This window comes from Phacochoerus africanus, chromosome 3 (genome assembly GCF_016906955.1).
Source record: "Phacochoerus africanus isolate WHEZ1 chromosome 3, ROS_Pafr_v1, whole genome shotgun sequence".
Classification (NCBI taxonomy): Eukaryota; Metazoa; Chordata; class Mammalia; order Artiodactyla; family Suidae; genus Phacochoerus; species Phacochoerus africanus.
The window spans coordinates 91,460,068-91,481,508 of record NC_062546.1 but is presented as its reverse complement, the minus strand read 5'-3'; the positions used below and the strand labels follow the sequence as shown (position 1 = coordinate 91,481,508).

Genomic DNA, 21,441 nt, shown 5'->3' with positions numbered 1-21,441 from the left:
CTTTTATACTAATTGCCAGATGTCAAGAAGGGACCCCAAGCCTCCTTGGTCCAAGGCACTGATACAGTCTAGATAGAACTAAGTCTTGGGCTGCTAATGGCACTTCAGGGGATGAAGGCACCAAATAAGAATTGATAAAACTACTGGAAGGCAACATGTGCCCCCGAGGGCACACAAATCACTTGTCTAAAATTGAGAGCACTAGTAATAACACTGTTAATATGGTCATAACTTTGGTTTAGCTCATAAACAAAAATAATCTATGATGACATTGAAATTTGCTTTGTGATCTGGGTTCTGAATTCTGGAGGAAGGGCCTAGGCAGTGCTGGGGGAGGGGGTAGAAGAGAGATTTCTTCCTATTTCTTGGACCCAGAGTCAACATTGGCAAACTTAATCAATGCACAAAGTTTTACCCTTGTGTTGCCTAAACTCACACACAGGGAATACCCACCTAAGCTTGCCCCAGTTCCAAAAGTGCATTATGCTCTACATAAACCCACCAGCCCTCTAGGCCACCTAAAAGTAGCTCATCTGAGCCAGAGATTAGAAAGAAAGCAATTCATTCGAACTCATATCCAGTGATTTATAGCTACTTGGGACTAGGTAAAATGGATATATACCACTTAGAATTATTCTTTAAAAAGAAGACACTAGTGAAGATATATCTGTAACTGGAATTCTAAATTAGAAGATAATAGAGGGACTTGAAACCTTTTAGCGAGTGAAGAGTGTGATTTGGGGTGAGCACAGACCCTCAGGCTGTTGGCCCCATACCCGGCTCTCCCAAGGGATCTCTGCTTCTCATGTACCGTTTTTTCTCTTCTCACTACTTACTGCTTTTTGGAAGCTCCAGATCCTAGTTCTCTTCCAACTTGACTCCATGACTTCCATAAACTCATGAGCGATGAAAGCAATTCAAAGAAGTTGTTGCTCTTTGTATATAGGAATACTTTGTAAATTGTATGGTTGGACATGAGGAGTCACATGTAACATTAGATCTTGACAAGGCAGAGCTCCAAGCTAGTATCACCCTGAAATGTTACAATTCTACTCTGAAATGAAAAGTCATGGAAATTGCTCTCAATAACTATCTCCTTCATTACAAAACACACACAGGAGTTCCCGTCCTGGCTTAGCGGTAATGAATTGAACTAGTATCCATGAGGATGTGGGTGTGATCCCTGGCCTCACTCAGTGGGTTAAGGATCCAGTGTTGCTGTGAGCTGTGATGTTGGTTGCAAACCTGTTTCGGATCCAGTGTTGCTGTGGCTGTGGTGTATGTCAGCAGCTGTAGCACCAATTCAGCCCCTGGCCTGGGAACTTCCATTTGCTGTGGGTGCTGCCCTAAAAAGACAAAAACAAACAAAACAAACAAAACAAAAAAACACATTAAGTGTCTGTTGTATGCCAAACAAACCAACCAGCAGTTTCCAAATAGCCCCAGGCCTTACCCTTTCAGCCTAATGATGTACACCTCCATCTCCATTCTTTTGGGCATATTATCATCTTCTGGATAACAATTTTTATCTTCCAAAACATTCCCAATCATAAAAGAAAACTTCAACAGATGTTGCTAAATTAATCTTTATAAAGAAAAATAAAAATCAACAAGGACAAGTCTGAAAAATGGTTTTCTGTTAACTATATAAACCTGAAATTAGAGGTCACATAATAGCTTTGTGTGGGTTAATAGGTATGATGTTCAGAAGTATTTCTTTGGCCTAAAGTATTGACCTTTATAATACTTTGTTCATCCAAATCTTTGAACTTGAAATGCATGGTTTCTCTTTCAAAAAAATTCAGGAGTTTTCATCGTGGCTCAGCGGGTTAAGAACCCAGCTAGTGTCCATGATGATATGAGTTCGATCCCTGTCCTCAATCATTGGGTCAAGGATCCGGTATTGCCACAAGTTTTGGCATAGGTCACAGATGTGGCTCGGATCTTGCCTTGCTGTGGCTGTGGTGTAGGCTGGCAGCTGCAGGTCCATTTTGACCCCTAACCTGGGAACCTCCATATGCTACAGGTGCAGCCCTAAAAAGAAAAAAAAAATTCGAAAGCTGTGGTAATCCTGGGGCTGAACTTTGTCAGGACAGAAATCAATGGGCAGAAAGACAGGGCTTGTCCTCTGGGCCAACACTGCCCCTGCAGCTGAGTGTCCACCCTCAGAAACTAAGGGCTGGGCTCAGGATTATCTAGCCTTCCTGTTACTGTTTTCTCTTTGGTAGTTGTAAAAGGAAGTAAATTTTTGTATCTATAGATTTAATTGTGTTGGCATGAAACCTAACCCAGTTTACTCAATTGTGATCCCTGCCTGATGTTAGCATTTGAGCTTGGGATTCTGGTTCTAAACATTATGATTAATCCATATTCTACTCTAGAGATAATTTTCATGAAAGTGTTATTTATATGAGCATAGGTATATAGACAGTGTTCTGTGTGTGTTATCTCTCTCTTTACATATATATATATGGTATATATATTTATATATGATATAGATATGATATTTATATATCTAGAGAGGGAGAAGGAAGGAAAGAGAAAGGAAGGAAGGAGGAAAGAAAGAAGGAAGGAGGAGTTCCCGTCGTGGTGCAGTGGTTAACAAATCTGACTAGGAACCATGAGGTTGCAGGTTCGATCCCTGGCCTTGTTCAGTGGGTTAAGGATCCAGCATTGCCGTGAGCTGTGGTGTAGGTTGCAGACGCAGCTCAGATCCCGCATTGCTGTGGCTGTGGCATAGGCCTGCGGCTACATCTCTGATTAGACCCCTAGCTGGGGGACCTCCATATGCTCTAGGAAGTGGCCCTAGAAAAGGCAAAAAGACAAAAAAAAAGGAAAAAAAAGGAAAGAAAGAGGAAAGGAGTTCCCTGGTGGATCAGAAGGTTAAGGATCTAGCATTGTCACTGCTGTGACTCAGGTTGCTGCTGTGGCATGGGTTTGTTTGATCCCTGGCCAGGGAACTTCTACATGCTATAGGTGCAGCCAAAACAAAAGGAAAAAGGAAGGAAGAGGAAGAAAGAACAGAAGAGAAGGGAGGGAGTGAGGGAGGGCCGATAGATAGATAGATAGATAGATAGATAGATAGATAGATAGATAGATAGATACACAGTATACCTACAATAGTCATGAGGTTCTCCCCACAGCATCTGAGACTCCCTCTGTGCTACATCAGGCTTGCCCCACTCTGACCTCTGAGGAATCTTGTCTGTCTTCCAGATGGAGCCCCACTGACCTGGTGGATCGGGCGATCCAACGAGAGGCACCCATACTGGGGCGGTGCCCCTCCTGGAGTTCAGCAGTGTGATTGCGGCCTAGATGAGAGCTGCCTAGACATCCGGCACTTTTGCAACTGTGACGCCGACCAGGAGGAATGGTAATGGGATGCATGGTCTCTCTCAGTTGTGAAGGGGGCACGCCGAGTGATGCATGCTTCCCCTAAAATGAAAACACGAGGATGAGAAATTCAACAGGAACTCCTTAATGATAGTGATTGGGTTTAACCTTGACAATCACCCGTTCTAGAACTTTCAGTGTTGTCATTCAAGTCTGTCACACACCGTCTGATGCCACATCCTCACCGCCTTCCATTCTGAACATTCTGTTTTCAGCCAAAGAGTGAAATGTCATATTGAGTTTTGTGATTTAGTCAGCGTTTCTGCAACATGTGGGGTATAGGCTTTGGGAGAAAGTGTGAGCGATGGGTGTGGAGCCATAGACAGCTTCCTTATTCTTCTGTCCCACTAATGACCAGTCACCAGCCTGTCATCACCAATGAAAATACAGCACAGAAAACTTATGTTTGTTGAACCTCTACTTAATGCTAACAATAACCTTTTTTTGTGTTTGTGTATCTGTGTCTTCACTTCTTTTTTTTTCAATTTTTTATTGAACTATAGTTAATTTACAATGTTCCTTCAATTTCTTTTGCACAGCAAAGTGACACAGTCATATATACATATATATATTATTATTTTTTAATCTTCTATCATGTTCTAACCCAAGAGATTGGACATAGTTCCCTGTGTTGTATAGGAGGACCTCATTGCTTAATATTTTGTATTTTTTCTTGAAGCATAGTTGGTTTACAATGCTGTATTAGTTTCAGGTGTACAGCAAGGTGATTCATGTATACAAGCATATATATCTACTCTTTTCCCTTATAGATTATTACAAGATATTAAGTACCTTTCCCTGTGCTGTACAGTAGGACTTTATTGCCTAACAGATACAGTGTGTATCTGTTAACCCCAACTCTTATTAATTTCTCCCTAGTCCCAACCTTTCCCCTTTTAGCGACCAGAAGTTTGACAGCAAAAACAAGCCTATTTATTAGTTCTTTATAATTTTCTCACTTTGGCATCTGCAGGTTGAGCACTGTAGACCACAGAGAAGTTAACTGCTTTTTTCAGGGTCACACATACCTTTTAAGAGGCAGATCCAGAATTTGAATTCAGGTATAGCTGAGGTCAAAGTCCTTCCCCCTCTCCCACCTCTAAGTTACTTTTGCAGATAAAGTTAGGTTTTAGTTTGGGTTTTCAAATCCATGGCATCTACTTTTCTTTTGCTCTCCAGGTCAATGGCTTGTTTTTTCACTGTATTGACTATGAAAACAGGCACGGAACATTTCCAAACCCACATGTGTTTTGACTGACTTTCAGACGCCTTTTGGCTTTAACCTTGTAATTGTGTTTGCTTTATCAACTGCTGCTCAAGTATAGTCAGAAATTCCTGTGTCAAGCTGCTTTCAACCTGGTGGAAATTTCTTTTAAGTACTTTTCCGTCATTGTTTAAATTTATAATAGCGGGGACCATTTCAAATGAAATTTTAGGTCAATTGAAACCTCAGTTCAGTGAGGAACAGCCCAAATGCCTGGTTCCATCAGCTTCTTGTGGATGGACCATGGCTTTAGAATCTTCACACAGGAAAATCAGATGAAGGCAACCAGACTTCTCCATTCTCAGATCCTCACTCTATCCCTCAGTTATTTCTATCCCACCATCAAGAGGCCTGCACATCAAAAATAACTCAAGTTCTATTTGGAGACTGGACCTCTTTAACATGATAACCCCAAGACCTACTCTGCATACAGTAGAAGTTGATGGCATTTAGCTGAATAGATGAATTTAGAAGATCTCTGAAAAGGAGGGATGATACCCAGATGGTACCTCTGAGCTGGAGAGATGTGTGTTGGGAAGGTTAGATGCTTGTGTGGCTAGGAAAACATTCTGAAATCCTTTGCAATCCACAGCTTAGAATCACTCACTTTATTTTGATGCTTTAATTTCCCTTCACTGTGCTGACCTTAGAAGTATATAGATTTATAGACTTTCATGCCAACACCTTCATTTAATTATGTATCATCAGTGATGTGAGTCTGGAAGGCAGAATATAAAGAGTGACTGAGGAGTTCCTGCTGTGGGACAGTGGGTTAGGAATCTGATGGCAACCGCTCAGGTCTCTGCAGAGGTGCAGATTCGGACCCCAGCTTGGCTCAGTGGGTTCAGGGAGCAGCATAGGTCATATTGGCAGCTTGGATTTGATCCCTGGCCTGGGAACTTCCACATGCCACAGGTGTGGCCCTAAAATTAAAACAAAACAACAAAAAAAGAGGGTATGGGTAGGGTAAGCATTTCTCCTAAGGACTTTCATTTCTCATTCATTTTGGCTGAATTCTTGACCTTTGCTCACAGTTGCATTTCCTTTGTTGCAACCTTTTGCATACTGAACACCACCTCAGTGCCTTCCCTCCCCAGGGAGCAAATGACCAGGGCCAGCTGGAGTTCCTGGACACTGAGGGGAAGTGCTGGAGAATGACCTCATGTCACTTAAAAGTAGACATTTAGTGCACTCTCTTCTCCAGGACTTTTTACCAATCATCCCTTCTGCCCCATTTCCAGCCTCTCCCTTCATGGACCTTTGAGCCCCACAGGTGGACTTAACTTCATCGTCTAGGTTGTGCACAGAGGACCTTTTCCTCAACTCTAGGGCCATCATACCCCAATCCCAGCTCACTGTCTATTTCATAACCTTTCCTTTTGTTTTAGAGCCAGAGAAAAAGCCTCATCATGTGCTGCTTCCTGTGGCAGCAGCCTTGATTTCAACATCAATGTTTAATTTTAGGTATAGGTTTTGTTCAACAACCAACCTACCAAGAGTCAAGAGAGGTGGTCTAAACTTCCCTTTTAAAGATGCTTACTTTTCCCATGGGCATCCTAGCATCACATATACAGAGAGAGATCTATCTGTCTGTCTATCTATTTATCTATCTACCTATCTATCTATCTAAAATACAGGAAATACTATATAAATACTAAGACCATTTCAGTAGGGGACATTGTTATAGGTCAATATCATCTAGGAGTTGTAAAGTAGTAAACTGCTATCTACTAAGTGCTTTACCAGCTCAAATCATTTTTTTTTTTTTTTGTATTTTAAGGGCCATACCCACAGTATGTGGAAGTTCCCAGGCCAGGGGTCCAACTGGGGCTGCAGCTGCCAGCCTATACTACAGCCACAACAATGCCAGATCTGAGCCTCATCTGGCAACCTACACCACAGCTAATGGTAATGCCAGATCCTTAACCCACCAAGCGAGGCTAGGTATTGAACCTGCATGCTCATGGATTCTAGTTGCGTTTGTTACAACTGAGCCACAGTGGGAACCCCTCAAATACGTTTTTTGATTGATTTACCAATCCAGATGCGATCAGGAAATTCCTTCTGTCATTCACCTGAGGGAGCAGATTCTGGTTGAACTCTTCCAGATTTCATTGTCTCAGGACAAGTCATAACCTGTCATAAAAGATTCTGGAGAAGAATTTGCTATAGAAGCAACTGTGGTATTTAATCCTAGAGCACATGTCTATTGAGGGCCTACTCTGTGCAGTCAGGCAAGTGGTTGTGCAGAGCCAGTCAAAGGCATTATAATCCCTGCCATTGAGGAACTGAGTGGACAGTGGAAAAGGCAAGGCTAGTTATTTCGCAGTAAATGCATCTGCGTGATGAATTTGGTTAGAGACAGAGGCGCAGCCATGTCAGACCTGGTGTGATTTCAAGCAAAAGTGTAGTCAAGTTTTGAAGGACAGGAAGAAGTTTGCTAAAGCTATTGTAGTATAGTTAGAAGTGCCATGTGTCCAGGCAGGGAAATGTGAAATACTATAAAAATCACTAGTATTGCCACTGTAGTGAAGTGGGTTAAGAATTTGACGGCAGTGGCCTGGGTCACTGCAGAGGTGCAGGTTTGATCCCTAGTCCTGAAAAGTGAGTTGAAGGATCCAGCATTATGGCAGCTGAAGCGTAGTTTGCAGATGCGGCTCAGATTCAACCCCTGGCCTGGGAACGTCCATTTAATTAATTAAAAATCACTGCCTCCCCCAAACACAAGTAGAGACCAGAACCAGAGACAGTGCAGACAAGTGCTAGCTGTGTGGGAAGTGGAAAAGCAGCCATTCTGGTATCAGAATGTAGAGGATGATGGAGAGGGATGAAAAGGATGGTTGGGTGGTGAAGTGAGGAGGCAAGGTGATGGTCCAAAGTATCTCATCCTGATGGCCTGGGGCCAGATGAACAGTTTTCTCATCCAAACATCCAGGTGGTCAGGGAAAAGCTCTCTTTCTTGATAGCAAAACATCCCTTTCATGTATTCCTAAGCAGGTGCAGATATAGGTGAATTTTTTAGTAACTCTGTTCTTGCCTCTTGCTATTATTGCACCCTTGTATAAAGGAAATAGCACAGAATAAGAAGAGACAATGTTATAAAATTTAAGTTCTGGTCATGAGCTCATCCAAAAAGGGAACCCATTGTTAATTTTTTTTTAAAAAGCATGATATTGAGGGGATTTTTTTTTCTCAGCATGTGGAATCCTGGAGCTTCCAACCACTCTTTAGCCCTTGGTTCGACTTCTCTTCTGCAGAGAAATTATTTAATACATGCTGCTTGAAGCCAGGAGTAAATGATGACTGAGTGACTTCCTCTGTAGGTGAGGCCATGTTCATCCTAGACTGAACTGATATGTACTTCATTGTTTGGTGTTACCCATCTTCTATTATCTCACCAGAGATTCCTACCCAAAGTTTAACCTCAACTTTTTGCTGCAGTGATTTTCCCTTGGCTATAAAAGTGTCATTACATATGATCACTGCTCCAAAAGTTATCTTTTTATACATTTGCATTGAACTGTTGTTCTCTTTGTAAACTCACTCCCAATCTAGTCCCAGGACTTCACAAGGACCCTGCACTCTTTTCCCATGAAGTTTAATGAGAGTTGCCTTTAGAAGGATGATGCTGCTTGCATCCAAGGCTCTAGGGTTTTGCTATTTCCTCACCATCTATTCTTTATCTCTCAGACCTCCTTTTATTTCCTCAAAACCTTCACCTCTGAGACTCCCACACTCAGAGCAGTGAGGGGCCTCATACTTGTTAATGTCCTAAGATGGGACAGACATTCTGAATCCTGAAAGAAAAGAGATGTTCTGTCTCTTTAAAAAATTTTTATTATAGTTGATATACAGTGTTGTGCCAATTTCTGTTGTACAGCAAAGTGACCCAGTCATACATGTATAGACATTCTTTTTCTCACACTGTCTTCCATCATGGTCTATATCTTATTTAAGAAAAATGATATCGTACAATCTATACTGGTGGAAATGTTTTATTCATGAATCTGTTGATGAGATATTCTATGCAGAGATTATGAAGGGTTTATCTGGGTTTTTATTCATTCAGTCCTTGAATTCCACTTGCATCTGGCAGTATACTCAGGGCTGGTGTTGGAAAGAGTATGCTCATCACATAGTAGGTGCTTCATATTAACTTCTGAGTGAGTAAATGAATGAGATTATTGCCTTTCTCCCCACTCCCTTCCTGCACAAATATGACTTCCACTTACTAGTTATGTTCTGCTGTTTTAGGCATTAAATGTTCACTTAAAGTGTGTGTGTATTGTGTATATGTGGGGCCACTTGATACTGGCTTGTTTACACTAACAATCCCATGACTGGGTTTCAGATTGTTTTGTTTCAGAATGTTTTGTGGTATATCTGATAGGAGATAATAAAAGGCCATCACACACTCAAGAGAAAAAGGAACACAGAAAGGTGAAAACACACCTTATACCCAGGGGTTGACAATTTTAAGCTAATATATCACACCATCATCTTACAGAATTCTAGATGCTGTAAAATAGTTAATACTTTGCCAAGGGCAGCATTAAGGCATGGTTTCAGTATTGGGTTTTTCATTCAATAATGCCACCATCCTAGAAGGTATAGGGAAAATATCTAATAAGCAGTTTAAGACCTGTTGGTTCTATGAAATAAAAAATAATTATAAAATACCCTTTTTTATGGTTATAGGAAATAAAGATGCAGAACAGAGGTTTCCATTGCCTCAGGTGTCTGTCAAGCTGTACAAAGATATTATCTCTAAATTGTCTGTAGAGTCGCACTACTTCAGTAATTGCAAAACAGGATCAGAACTAGATAAAATTCATAGTCAATATCAAGATTAAAAGTTTGCATTTATATAGTATATTTGAGGCAACATTTTGATTTGGGCAATTACTGTATACCAAAATGTTTTAATTCTACTTAGGGCTGCAATGAGATTTCGGCTTCTATTTGAACGTGCTGACTCATCACTAAGTGTTTGGCTTTATTTACCTAGCAGCCGCTCAGACTCAGATTCAAATTAGATGAGCTGCTTATCTTTCCCTCTGCTCTTTAAGTTCGCTTACAGCTGTCAGTTCTGATTCACCCAATTTAGGTATCTATATTTAACAATGCACAGGAGAATAATTTTTCCTGATTTTTAAAAATCTAGGAGTTTTTAATTATAAGACAAATATCTTTATTATATCCTCATTATAAAAGTCAAATACTGTAGAAACATTAAATAAAAAAGAAGCTCCTCCCTCATCATCACTTGGGACCCTCTTGTAGGCAAGATGGAAAATTTTACTCCTGAAGATAATAATGGGGCAGGACCCGTACATATAAATATATTCCTGTGCATATACCATATTTATTAATGTGAAAATGCATTCATTTTTGCTAAATATGAGATTATATTAAACATATTCTATTCCAACTTGCTTTTTTATGTAAAATAGATCTTGGAGAGCTTTGACTTAATATCATTAAATAAGCATAAAAATAAATTCATTCTGTCCATTTTAATGGCTGCAAAGTGTAGTTGTATCTTAACTTATGGTCTATCATAAAATGCTAAACATTTTATTTGTAAATGATATACTACTAGAAAAAGTGCGAACTTTTCTTTTTCACTTTTAGAATTATTAGATTTTTAGCTTAGAATTGTTAAGCCATCCACTTTTGTATTTTTTTTTTTGTTTTTTTTTTTTTTTTGCTATTTCCTGGGCCGCCCCCGCGGCATATGGAGGTTCCCAGGCGAGGGGTGGAATCGGAGCCATAGCCACCGGCCTACACCAGAGCCACAGCAACGCGGGATCCGAGCCACGTCTGCAACCTACACCACAGCTCACAGCAACGCCGGATCATCAACCCACCGAGCAAGGGCAGGGACCGAACCCGCAACCTCATGGTCCCCGGTCGGATTCGCTAACCACTGTGCCACAACGGGAACTCCCACTTTTCTATTTTGATCGATGCGACCAAGCTGCTACAGAGACTCAGGATTTTATAGAGACCATGAGGCCTCCTTGACTTAGGGTTGAAACAATAGGTGGCTTCAGCACAGAACTCACCGCAGTCAACACAGAGCACACGGGGACACAAAATACAATGCCATTGTGCTCAGAATGTACTGGAGCCCTTTGCCAGGTGTGGATAGCGCTGACAAGCCCCTGGTGATGCTGGACTCCTTCCATTCTCTCTCTCTGGCTTTGTCATTTCTACCACACTTGGAGTTGCTCTGAGATCTGTGGCAACACTTCTGGGAACCTACAAATAAACCTCAGTGTCTGGGCATTGTTTTCAGAGAGTAGAGTTCTCATCTCAGAGGAAGGAGGAGAAAGAGGAGGAGGAGAAATAGTTTCATCTCCTTTGAAAAATCTGCCTTGTAGACATTTAGTGACAATATCATGAAACAGTACATGTAATCGATAAACTTAGAACACACACAATTGTGCCTGCTTATGCTGGCAGCACCCTCATTTTTTGAATGTAAAATTAATTTCTCTCTGTGTAATATTGCTTTTGTGTAATGGGATGATCTAATCCAGGTTTTATCACTTATTGACTATAGCTTCTCATAGTTTTAGTTTCTTATTTACAAAAAACAAAGAAAGAAAAAGTGGAAAAAAGCGTACTTATTTCTTGGGAGTGCTGGCTGAGTTAGTATTAATTTATGCAACTGGAAGATATGCCACATATTTGGCTCTCCAAAATGTGTCAGTTATTATTTTTAGCATGATTTTCTTTATTTTTATATAATATTAAGTAAATTATGTGAGGCCACATTAGAATACCTGTTGTGGCTCAGCAGGTTAAGAACCTGACATAGTGTCTGTGAGGATGCAGGTTTGATCCCTGGCCTCGTTCAGTAGGTTAAGGATATGGCACTGCCATGACCTGTGGTGTAGGTAATAGATGAGAAAGGAAAAGAAAAAAAAAGAGGCAATGTCAATTTATAGAAATTAAGCTAATTTCTATGAAAACAGTATATCCATATGTGCAATAAAATGCATATGATAATTAAGTGGCATACTAGAGCTATCAGATGTAGTATTCAGCCATCAAACTCTAGGTCATATAAGGAAAGACTCTGGAGAGCCCTCGACCCAAATGGGGCTGCTCCCTGCAAGTTCACCAGTGAGACTCAGCATGGCATGCCTGGGGTTGGCCTTGCCTCCATGGAGATAAACTGGGAGATGACTTGAAAACATGTAACCAAGAGAGCTGATGAACTCCCAGCATTCCTGCCAAGGCATGACCTGTGTGTAATCTCAGAGAAGCTGGGCTGGCAACCATTGCCAATCAGTAACTGAAACCTAATCAACTGAAGTACTTTGAGTGGAGAAAGCCTGAGACCCACAAGGACAGTTCAAGGGCTTAGGCTGGTGCTTCTATTCCAGTGCTGCCTGGGCAAGATCTAGACCAAATGTGGGAATCACAGCTTCCACTCAGGAGAGAAATGGGGCCTGGAGAACAGCAGAAGCCTGGGTTCAAAGCCTGGCCTCACCACTTGCCAACAATGTCCCCTGAGTACTTGTAGCTCCTCCTCCAACTGTGGTTTCCTCTGCTGCACAAGGCATGGGTGATTGTGACACTGTCCCCGGTCCTGATTGTTCTGAGGGCAAAATGAGTTCTGCGTAAAGCTCTTTACATGAAATGAGTTCTGTGTAAAGTTCTGTGAAAAGAAGCCAGAGGCAGCTCCAGCCTTGGCCCCAGAGGTGTGGGGCTTAGCGGAACCCACAATTCGAAAGGTGTCAAGAATAGCGGCCCCATCCCCCCAGCAGAGACTCTAACTTGGGGACCCTTTTCTGGAGAAATAGCTCCTCCTATAAAAGGCAAGGATGGTGTTAAATAGCTTTTGATTGTCACTCTAATAGGTTAAAGGTTTTGGAATTTGGACCCTACTTGGAAGAGATAAGACCTCTTACCAGGTTTGAAGCAATCAAGTGCAAAGTGTGGTCCACATGTGAATGTGTTTCTGGAAGTGTGGAGGGGAGGGTCGCGGGTAGGGGGAGCACAGGGCAGGTTAGGTACCCATTGCCCAGGCCCGGGGCAGACTTTGGCATCAGTAAAACCAAGGATAGTTACCTACCCTGGGAAAGTGACAAGTGGGGGGAGGGAGGGTTGGGGCATGATTACTAGCGATGATTACTAATGTCTGAAGGAGATGACTCTTAAGTAGATGAAGGTGTGTGTATTCACGGCAAAGTCCATGTGTGTGTGTGTGTGTATGTATGAATGTGTGTGTGTATGTGTGTAACAGGAAAAAAGGCAACACAATGAAATGCTGCAACAGCATGGAGGGAGTTAAGGGCTGACAGGTTCTGTGCACAAAGAAGTTCAGTGAGTGAAGTTTCAGAAGAGCACAAGGAGAAAAGGCTGACAGGCTGGTTGGGGAGGAAGCTGAAGGAGGAGGGAGAGTGGAGACAATTCTGCAAAGAGCTTTTATGACACTAATGAATCTATCTTTTCTTTTTTTCCTTTCTTCCTCTCTTCCTTCCTTCCTTCCTTCCTTCCTTCCTTCCTTCCTTCCTTCCTTCCTTCCTTCCTTCCTTCCTTCCTTTCTTTCTTTCTCTCTCTCTCTCTTTCTCTCTTTCTCTCTCTCTCTCTTTCTCTCTTTCTCTCCCTCTATCTCTCTCTCCCTCTTTCTCTCTCCAGGACAGGTTGATCAAATGATGCTTCCAAAATCTCCATCCTTGATAATACTTTTTAAAAGCAAGTTTATACTCACAAACTCCTGAAGGTTGTTTCCGTTTCTCAATAATAAAGTAACATTTGGTAAATTTTGACTGTGTTCATATACCAAAACCTGATTTTGTTTTCACACATCTACTTGAGAAGAGTGCCATAGTTTCAGGTTTCTAAAGTATTTATGGAAGAAATATAGTTTCTGAAACTGTACAACCTATGCCAACATTGTCTTTATTTGCCCCTTATGTTTTTGAAATCAAGACTCCAGCTAGATCCTGGCCGGTGTCGGGCACAGCTGAAGGGGTTTCATCTTGGTGTGGCCTTGTCTGTGTGACCTCAGACAATGGTTGCACTTGCTTTGTTGGGAACCAAGTGTCTGGTTAGCTGTGAGCTTCTTGTCACCTCATCGCTTAGTTTTGTTTTTGTTTATTTGTTTGTTTGTTTGTTTTAAATCTGAAAGTCTTAACAAGAAAGACAAAAAGAAATAACTGTCCTAACCAGAGTTAAGATAGAACTGCTGGCAAGTCTCAATACAGCATGTAGGCTCATAGACTTGTTTATGGGCCTTATACTGGCCAGTTGTCTTTTGGAGCCACAGCATCATTTCACCTGAGAGGAAACAGGGTTTGCAGAGCCCTTGAGATGAAGCCATCCACATTCACACAGGAGCATCAAAGGGACCCAGGATCTTGGGTTCTTTGCATAATTTTCTAGGTTTACTACCTTATGAATAAAGTTGTGTTAGTTTTGTTTTGAGTGGGGGAAAGAGAAAAGAGTATAAAAAGAAGGGAAAAAAAAACTTTTTAATCAGCTCAGTCACCCAAATTAGTCTATGAAAAGAATTAGTTAAAAAGCATCAATTAACCCAAGTTGGGTGAGGAAAACCAGTGGTGGCTTATGAGTTTTCACCACATGTTAGTGATGCACTCAGGGCCCTGGTCTGCTCTGCAATCGTGATTTTAGTAAAATCCCCCATTTGGGAAAGTAAATCTGAGAGGACATCAAATTGGCTAATTCTGTGCCACACTTATGCTTGTGAGAATATTTGGGTCTTTTTTTAAATGTGTGTTTTGTGTCTGTGTGTTATAGTTTTAATTAGAGTATCATTGATTGGTGATGCTGTGTTATCTTCAGGATGTGAATTCTCAACTTTAGGGCAGGTGTCTTTCTTTCTTTCTTTCTTTCTTTCTTTCTTTCTTTCTTTCTTTCTTTCTTTCTTTCTTTCTTTCTTTCTTTCTTTCTTTCTTTCTTTCTTCCTCTCTTTTTTTTGTCTTTTTGCCTTTTCTAGGGCCGCACCCGTGGCATATGGAGGTTCCCAGGCCAGGGGTTGAATCGGAGCTGTAGCCCCCAGCCTACACCAGAGCCACAGCAACGTGGGATCTGAGCCACGTCTGTGACCTACACCACAGCTCATGGCAACACTGGATCCTTAACCCACTGAGCAAGGCCAGGGATCGAACCTGCAACCTCTTGGTTCCTAGTCGGATTCGTTAACCACTGAGCCACTGCAGGAACTCCGGACAGGTATATTTCTTGAGGACCATGTGTTCATGGTCTCATCTATCCTTTGCACTCAATGAAATTCCAGAAGCTGGGGTCTCTGTCTGCCCCACTCAGACATACCAACCATGGTGCTCCTTTTCTTGTTTTCCTTTTAAATATTCCTTGTAGTATGCATTTTTATTTCAAAATTGGGTATTTCAATAGCTGTTTATGGAAACCCTATGTGACAGTGTGTTAAGTTTTATATATATTATCTCCTTTGATGTATCAGATTAGTATAATTATCTCCACTGAAGAGATTAGGAAACTGAGTCCCAAGGTGACTTCACAACCTCACACAACCAGTGTGTTGAGGAAGGTGGATTTAAGCCATGTCCCTCCAGGCTAATGGCAAGGCTTTCCCAGTACAGCAGAATCGCTTCTGCACTTATAAAGCACATAAGCATTCTGTACCTTTAGGAATAGTCTTCTGCATTATTCCTAAGGAAGACAAAGTCTGTAAAGTATTTGCCCTTGAGAAGCCAAGACCAAACAAAAGCCAGAGTGAAACCATTTCCTGTCTAAGCATCACCTTTACAAGTGCTTACCCCCGGCCTATTAATAAATGTCACCATAATTTGCATCATTTTTTATGCCACGACCCCATCCCTAAATATTCTGCTCATTAAGGCTTCGAAATATTTGAATCAGCACTGTCACCTACACATTGAATTAAATCCAGTCTTATTCTCCGTGTAACCCTAAGAGCATGAATGAATCTGCAGAGTTCCTAGATGCCTGGGTTGCCTGTAGGAGAACAGAGGCCTCACCTGTGTTTTATCAGCTAGTGCACTTGTGGGTGCCCACCATACTTTTGTTTAAAGAATCTTATATCCATTTCCAAGATTTAATGTTGAAAAGTTTTACCTTGACATGCCATTCTGGCCCACTGATCTCACGTTCGTGAATAGCCTAATTCCCTGTTGGGCACGGCTACCACTGCCTCCTGTAGACAGAACACCCACTTTCTCCCAGTCTTCCTCTCCTTCTTTCTCTTTCTCTCTCTTTTTCCCCCTGACACTGAAGATGTGTGTCAGGTTCCATTTATCAACTAACACAAAGATGGCTTCACTCATTTTTATGACTTTTCTGGCCCCGGTAGGCATTTGAGTTTGTATCTGTTTCTATCACATTAAATATCTTTGGAGAGCAAAGTTTCCTTTCATTTTAAAGAGATTTTATATAAGAAGTGTTTTTGGTAATGTGCTTTGCATCATCAAACTAAATATGAATTTATTTTTCTCTTATTTGGAAGAGGTCTGTATTCTTAGAGTGCTTTCTGTGTATTCTGGCACTTTGACACAAGGACACCAAATTGATGAAGACAAGATTCCACAGGGTATGAGGGAGCAGTGGTTAGCATTGATGGACAGACTTAAATTCCTACCATTTTCACCTTGAAAATGGAAAAAAATGGGAAGAAAGACAATCCTATAGTAATATTGAGTTTCTTTAGGAAACAGTATAGGTTTGATCTTTATTTTTTTTCATTTTTTTAATTAAAGTATAGTGAACTTACAATGTTGTTCCAATTTCTGCTGTACAGAAAAGTGACCCAGTCATACATATACATACATTCTTTTTCTCATACTGTTTTCTATCATATTCTATCTCAAGAGACTTGATAGAGCTCCCTGTGCTATATAGTTGGACCTCATTACCTATCTATTCTACATGTAAGAGTTTTCATTGACTAACCCCGATCTCCCTGTGCACCCCACTCCCTCCCCCCTCTTGCAGACCACAAGTCTGTTCTCCACGTCTGTGAGTCTGTTTCTTTTGTATATATAAGTTCATTTGTGCCATATTTTATATTCCACATATAAGTGGTATAATATGGTATTTATCTTCTTTCTGACTTACCTCACTTGGTATGATCATCTCTAGTTGCATCCATCTTGCTGCAAATGGCATTATTTCATTCTTTTTTATGCCTGAGTAGTATTCCACTGTGTATATATGCCACATCTTCTTAATGCATTCATTTGTCAATGGGCATTTGGGTTGTTTTGATCTTTATTACTCTTGGGTTACTTGAAATTTGCTTTGCAATGTCTGCTTGAAAAGATATCAGAACGTGAAGATTCACAGTTTATTCTGTCTTTGTAATATTAATAGATACACTTTCAAATAGAAACAAAAATTTTATTCCATATCCTTTGATTGACCTCTAAGTATAGTTATTCAAATTACAGACAATGGATAGTACGTTTCTTTATATTTGCGGTTAATATCCCTGCCAGTTTCTACATACAGGTTAATACTTGATTTCTTTATAACCAAGTGGAATTAGAACATTTTTCTACCAATTTCATTAGTTGGATTCCTAACCTTAACATTTAATTTTCCACAGTGCTCTGTGTGGAATGGAGATTTCCAAGACAGAATCATAACTTGATGAATAAAAATGGGACTTGATTTTCCTGAGCCTGCAGAGGGATTCAGGGACTAAGAAGAGAACTAAAACGAGTGTTAAAGGTGCTGTTCTTGAGCATTTACCTGAGATAAGGCACCATGCTATGGAACTATATCATCTCATTTAACTCTCTCTGTAACTCTAGGATAGACATTGCCTCCCTTTTCAAACTGAGATACTAGGGAATCTCAAAAATAAAGGGTTTTGCCTAAGATTTCTGAAATCTGGGATTTCAGAACAAATCATGTGCTATGAAAGCCATGTCCTTAAAGCACCTCATCACACTACTTGGTCCTTGCCATGCTTCCCCAGTTGATAATTTGGGACATTATTTTCTTTGCCTGAGGCTCAGTTTCCTCATTTGTTATAGAAATAATGGCACCCACTGTGCAGGGTCCTTGCTTACACCTTGTAGATTTCAGGCTTGAAAGAGTTGCACATTCATTCAATGCCAGTTTCTTACCTACATTTTTTTTTTTTAACTCTCAGTTAAATGGTGTGTCCTTATGTCCCTAAAATGAGTCCCCCCCCCAAAAAAAAACACCTCAAAAAATAAAAGGGGACCATGAATAGCTTCACCCCACTGATTTTTAACTTTCTTGTCCAAGGATGACTAGGCAGTTTCCTATTTGCCTAATAAATATGAAGCCAGAGTGATTACAAAGATCTTTAAAACAGAGTAAAATGAAAATCAACACATTATCCAGAGTTAAAAGGCGATAAGCATCTGAAGCTGATTAAAACCTGTTGGCAGGTGACTGAAACCCATTCTTGGAATGATTTCAAGAGGGGTTCGTGATCCTATTTCTAGTTACTGAGCTAGCCAATCTCTTCATTGAACGAGAGACAACATTTCATGTTCCATCAGCACTGCTTTGCGTGGGTGGGGTGCTCTTAGCTACAAAAAGGATCAGCGAGCTCTGCAAACTATCTGCATTTCTGGAAAGACTCAGGGAAGATGTAAAATCCACTTGTTTGGGGAGACAGGGCATCAGGTTTGTAATTGGCATCTCAGATTTTCCCACACCCGTATAAGATGGAAGGCCTCTTGTTATTCCCCTCTCTGCCCCCACCCTGCTCCTACCAGCCAAACTACTTTTGAAATGAGGAGTCTTGATAACAAGAATCCCTAGATTATCCACATTTTCTCCTCTTTTTTTTCTTAAATTTATGTTTTGCAGGACAAATGATACTGGCTTTCTTTCCTTCAAAGACCACTTGCCTGTCACTCAGATAGTTATCACTGATACCAACAGATCAAACTCAGAAGCTGCTTGGAGAATTGGTCCCTTGCGTTGCTATGGAGACCGTGAGTACTAAATTGAAAGAAGCCTTCTCTGCCTTACATAAGCACAGGATACTTCATTCCCTCATCCTTTCCCCCTGCCCCCGCACTCTCCCCTAGTCTTGAGAATTATCCACATGCCCAGTGCTTTTTTATACCCCATTCCAAAATGCTGAACCTCGCTGAAGGATTTTTTCATTTTCAGGACACTTCTGGAATGCGGTATCCTTTTATACAGAAGCCTCTTATCTCCACTTCCCGACCTTCCATGCGGAATTCAGTGCCGATATTTCCTTCTTTTTTAAAACCACGGCTTTATCTGGAGTTTTCCTAGAAAACCTTGGCATTAAAGACTTCATCCGACTTGAAATAAGCTGTAAGTGTCTCATTTGTGAATTTATATCACTGGTCACAGAGGTTTTCGTCCTATTTTTGCCACCAACTAGTGAATATTTATCTCCCTGGGCATCCGTAAAATTAGCAATGATAATTTCTAGTTCCTTCTTATGCTTTTGGTTTTATTATTACCTAGCAGTATTTAATCATTCTCTCTTCAAAATACTGCATTCCCTAAGTTCCCTTATTTATCATTTATTTATTTATTCTCTTTCAGATTCCTTTTCCACATAGATGATCACAGAATATTGGGTAGGGTTTCCTGTGCTATACAGCAGATACCAGTTGGGCAGTCATTCCATAGCCTCAGTATGCATATGCCAATCCTAAGTCTCCAGTCCCTCCCCCCCATAGATATTTATTTACAGTGTCCTCTCTCTATAGGTATTTATTACCATTCCTTTAAGCTTCTACAACACAGAACTTTTTCATTGCAATTTCTTTGGCAAGCTGAAAATATTAGGATTATGCATTCTGTTCATAATTGGGGTCCTTTTTTTGTTGTATTTTTGCTTGGCAAGTCATTGCTTGACTTATTTCTTTTTTTTGTAAATGATTTTTATTCTTTCCATTACAGTTGCTTTACAGTGTTCTGTCAATTTTCTACTGTACAGTGAAGTAACCCAGTCACACATACATATATACATTCTTTTTCTCACATTATCCTCCATCATGTTCCATTGCAAGTGATTAGATACAGTTCCCAGTGCTATGCAGCAGGATCTCATTGCTTATCCATTCCAAGTAATTTGCATCTATTAACCTCAGATTCCCTGTCCACCCCCAACCCACCACCATCCTCCTTGGCAATCATGAGTCTATTCTCCAATTCCTGGAGTTTCTTTTGTGTGGAAAGGTTTATTTGTGCCATATATCAGATTCCAGATATAAGTGATATCATATGGTATTTGGCCTGACTTATATCTTACCATCAGGGATGTGTGACCACAATATTTTCATTGTTCCTCTACCATGTCACCATAAGCAGGGGTGTGTCTAAAGAATCTGATCCCAGGATGTGGATCACTCTTTAACATCCCCTCTCCTTATACAAGTACATTCAGAATTAATCATAGAGTTAAAAGAGAAATAATAGGAAGGATGTTAGGGAAATGTTCTGTTATTGAACTTTCATGTGTAATCTTGCCAGTTAAAATATCCCAGTACAAAAGAGAAAGATACTATAATAAATAGTTTCAATCACATTAATTCTTTTTTTATGTAAAAGGGAAAATACCTACATATTGGTCTGTCCCAATAGTATTAAAATTTATGTTCTTTAGATTTTACTTCTACAAATTTGTGAATGGCTTCATCAAAATTGATTCACTTTGGAGTTCTTGGGTGGCTCAGCAAGTTAAGGGTCTGACATTGGCACTGCTGTGACTCAGGTCACTGCTGTGGCATGAGTTCAATCCCTGGCCATGGAACTTCTGTATGCCATGGGCACTGCCCCGAAAAAATGATTTTCTTCACATAGTCATGTTCAAAAGAGAGTGTAATTAAATTTGCCCATTTGTCTTCTCTCATACTGATGAAAGGATACTTTTTATTAATTTCAAATTTAAAATATTTTTCACATTAAGCAACAGATATCTAAATTTTAAGAAAGATTTGAGGCATAAGGCTAGATTTGTTAGAGACTCAAAAATCCTATTTTACACTAAATTCCAGAAATTGCAATTCTTTCTAGATATTTTTTCAGAATTAATTCTAGCAATTTTCAAATATCTCTGAAATAAAAATATCCACTAAAATAATTTAACAGAAAATTCATCATGGGTTACTCTTCTTTCTGGTAAAACCTTACAGAGTTGCTAAGGATTTGGAGTTGTTTAAGCTCCCTTTGGGCATAATATTTGTCCACGCTCCTATGGTAAAATATATCCACATGTTTCAACAGTAGGATTGAGTTAAATAGTACAGTCACTGTAAAAATGAAAAATCAGAACTTGAGTTCTTATTGTTAAAAAAAAAAACACACTTGAATTCACATGTTCAAGAGCCAATGGTATATCAGGGTTTATTAATTTCCCTTCTGAATACAATATTTATTAAGTGATAGGTTATAAAATTTCAAAGTGGATATTGGCACTTACCATCTGCCTCTACACAGACTGAATCCCGAGCCACTGCAGCTGCTGACCTTCAACACCCCTGAAAGGAGGTCAGAGTGGAGATCAGGAGTGAGGCACTCAGTGCTATGGGAAAACTGGTGTAACAGGTCTTCATGTGGTTAGATTCTTTCAGGAGAAGGTTTTATGAGCCTAATTCTTGCATTGCATCTCCTCATCTCTAGAAAAGCACTAAAATCCTTCATGGTGATGACTGCTCCTTGTGACTAGCAGCAACCTTCTGCAAAATGTGTGTTTGGTTGCATGGACCTCCCCCTTTATCAAAATCACATGTACACTGACCTTCCCCCTGCCTCTTTGGAATGGTTTTTCAGAGCTCTCT

General features: G+C 40.4%; 1 protein-coding gene across 1 annotated transcript in view; it reads left to right on the top strand.

Moving 5' to 3' along the window:
• CNTNAP5 (contactin associated protein family member 5) overlaps positions 1-21,441 on the top strand; it is a 449,251-nt gene that overhangs the window by 293,268 nt on the left and 134,542 nt on the right. Inside the window, exons 13-15 of the mRNA XM_047770224.1 lie at positions 3,217-3,373; positions 18,485-18,612; positions 18,794-18,964. Of these exons, the coding sequence (XP_047626180.1) occupies positions 3,217-3,373; positions 18,485-18,612; positions 18,794-18,964 (456 nt within the window). The remainder of the gene's footprint in view (positions 1-3,216; positions 3,374-18,484; positions 18,613-18,793; positions 18,965-21,441) is intronic.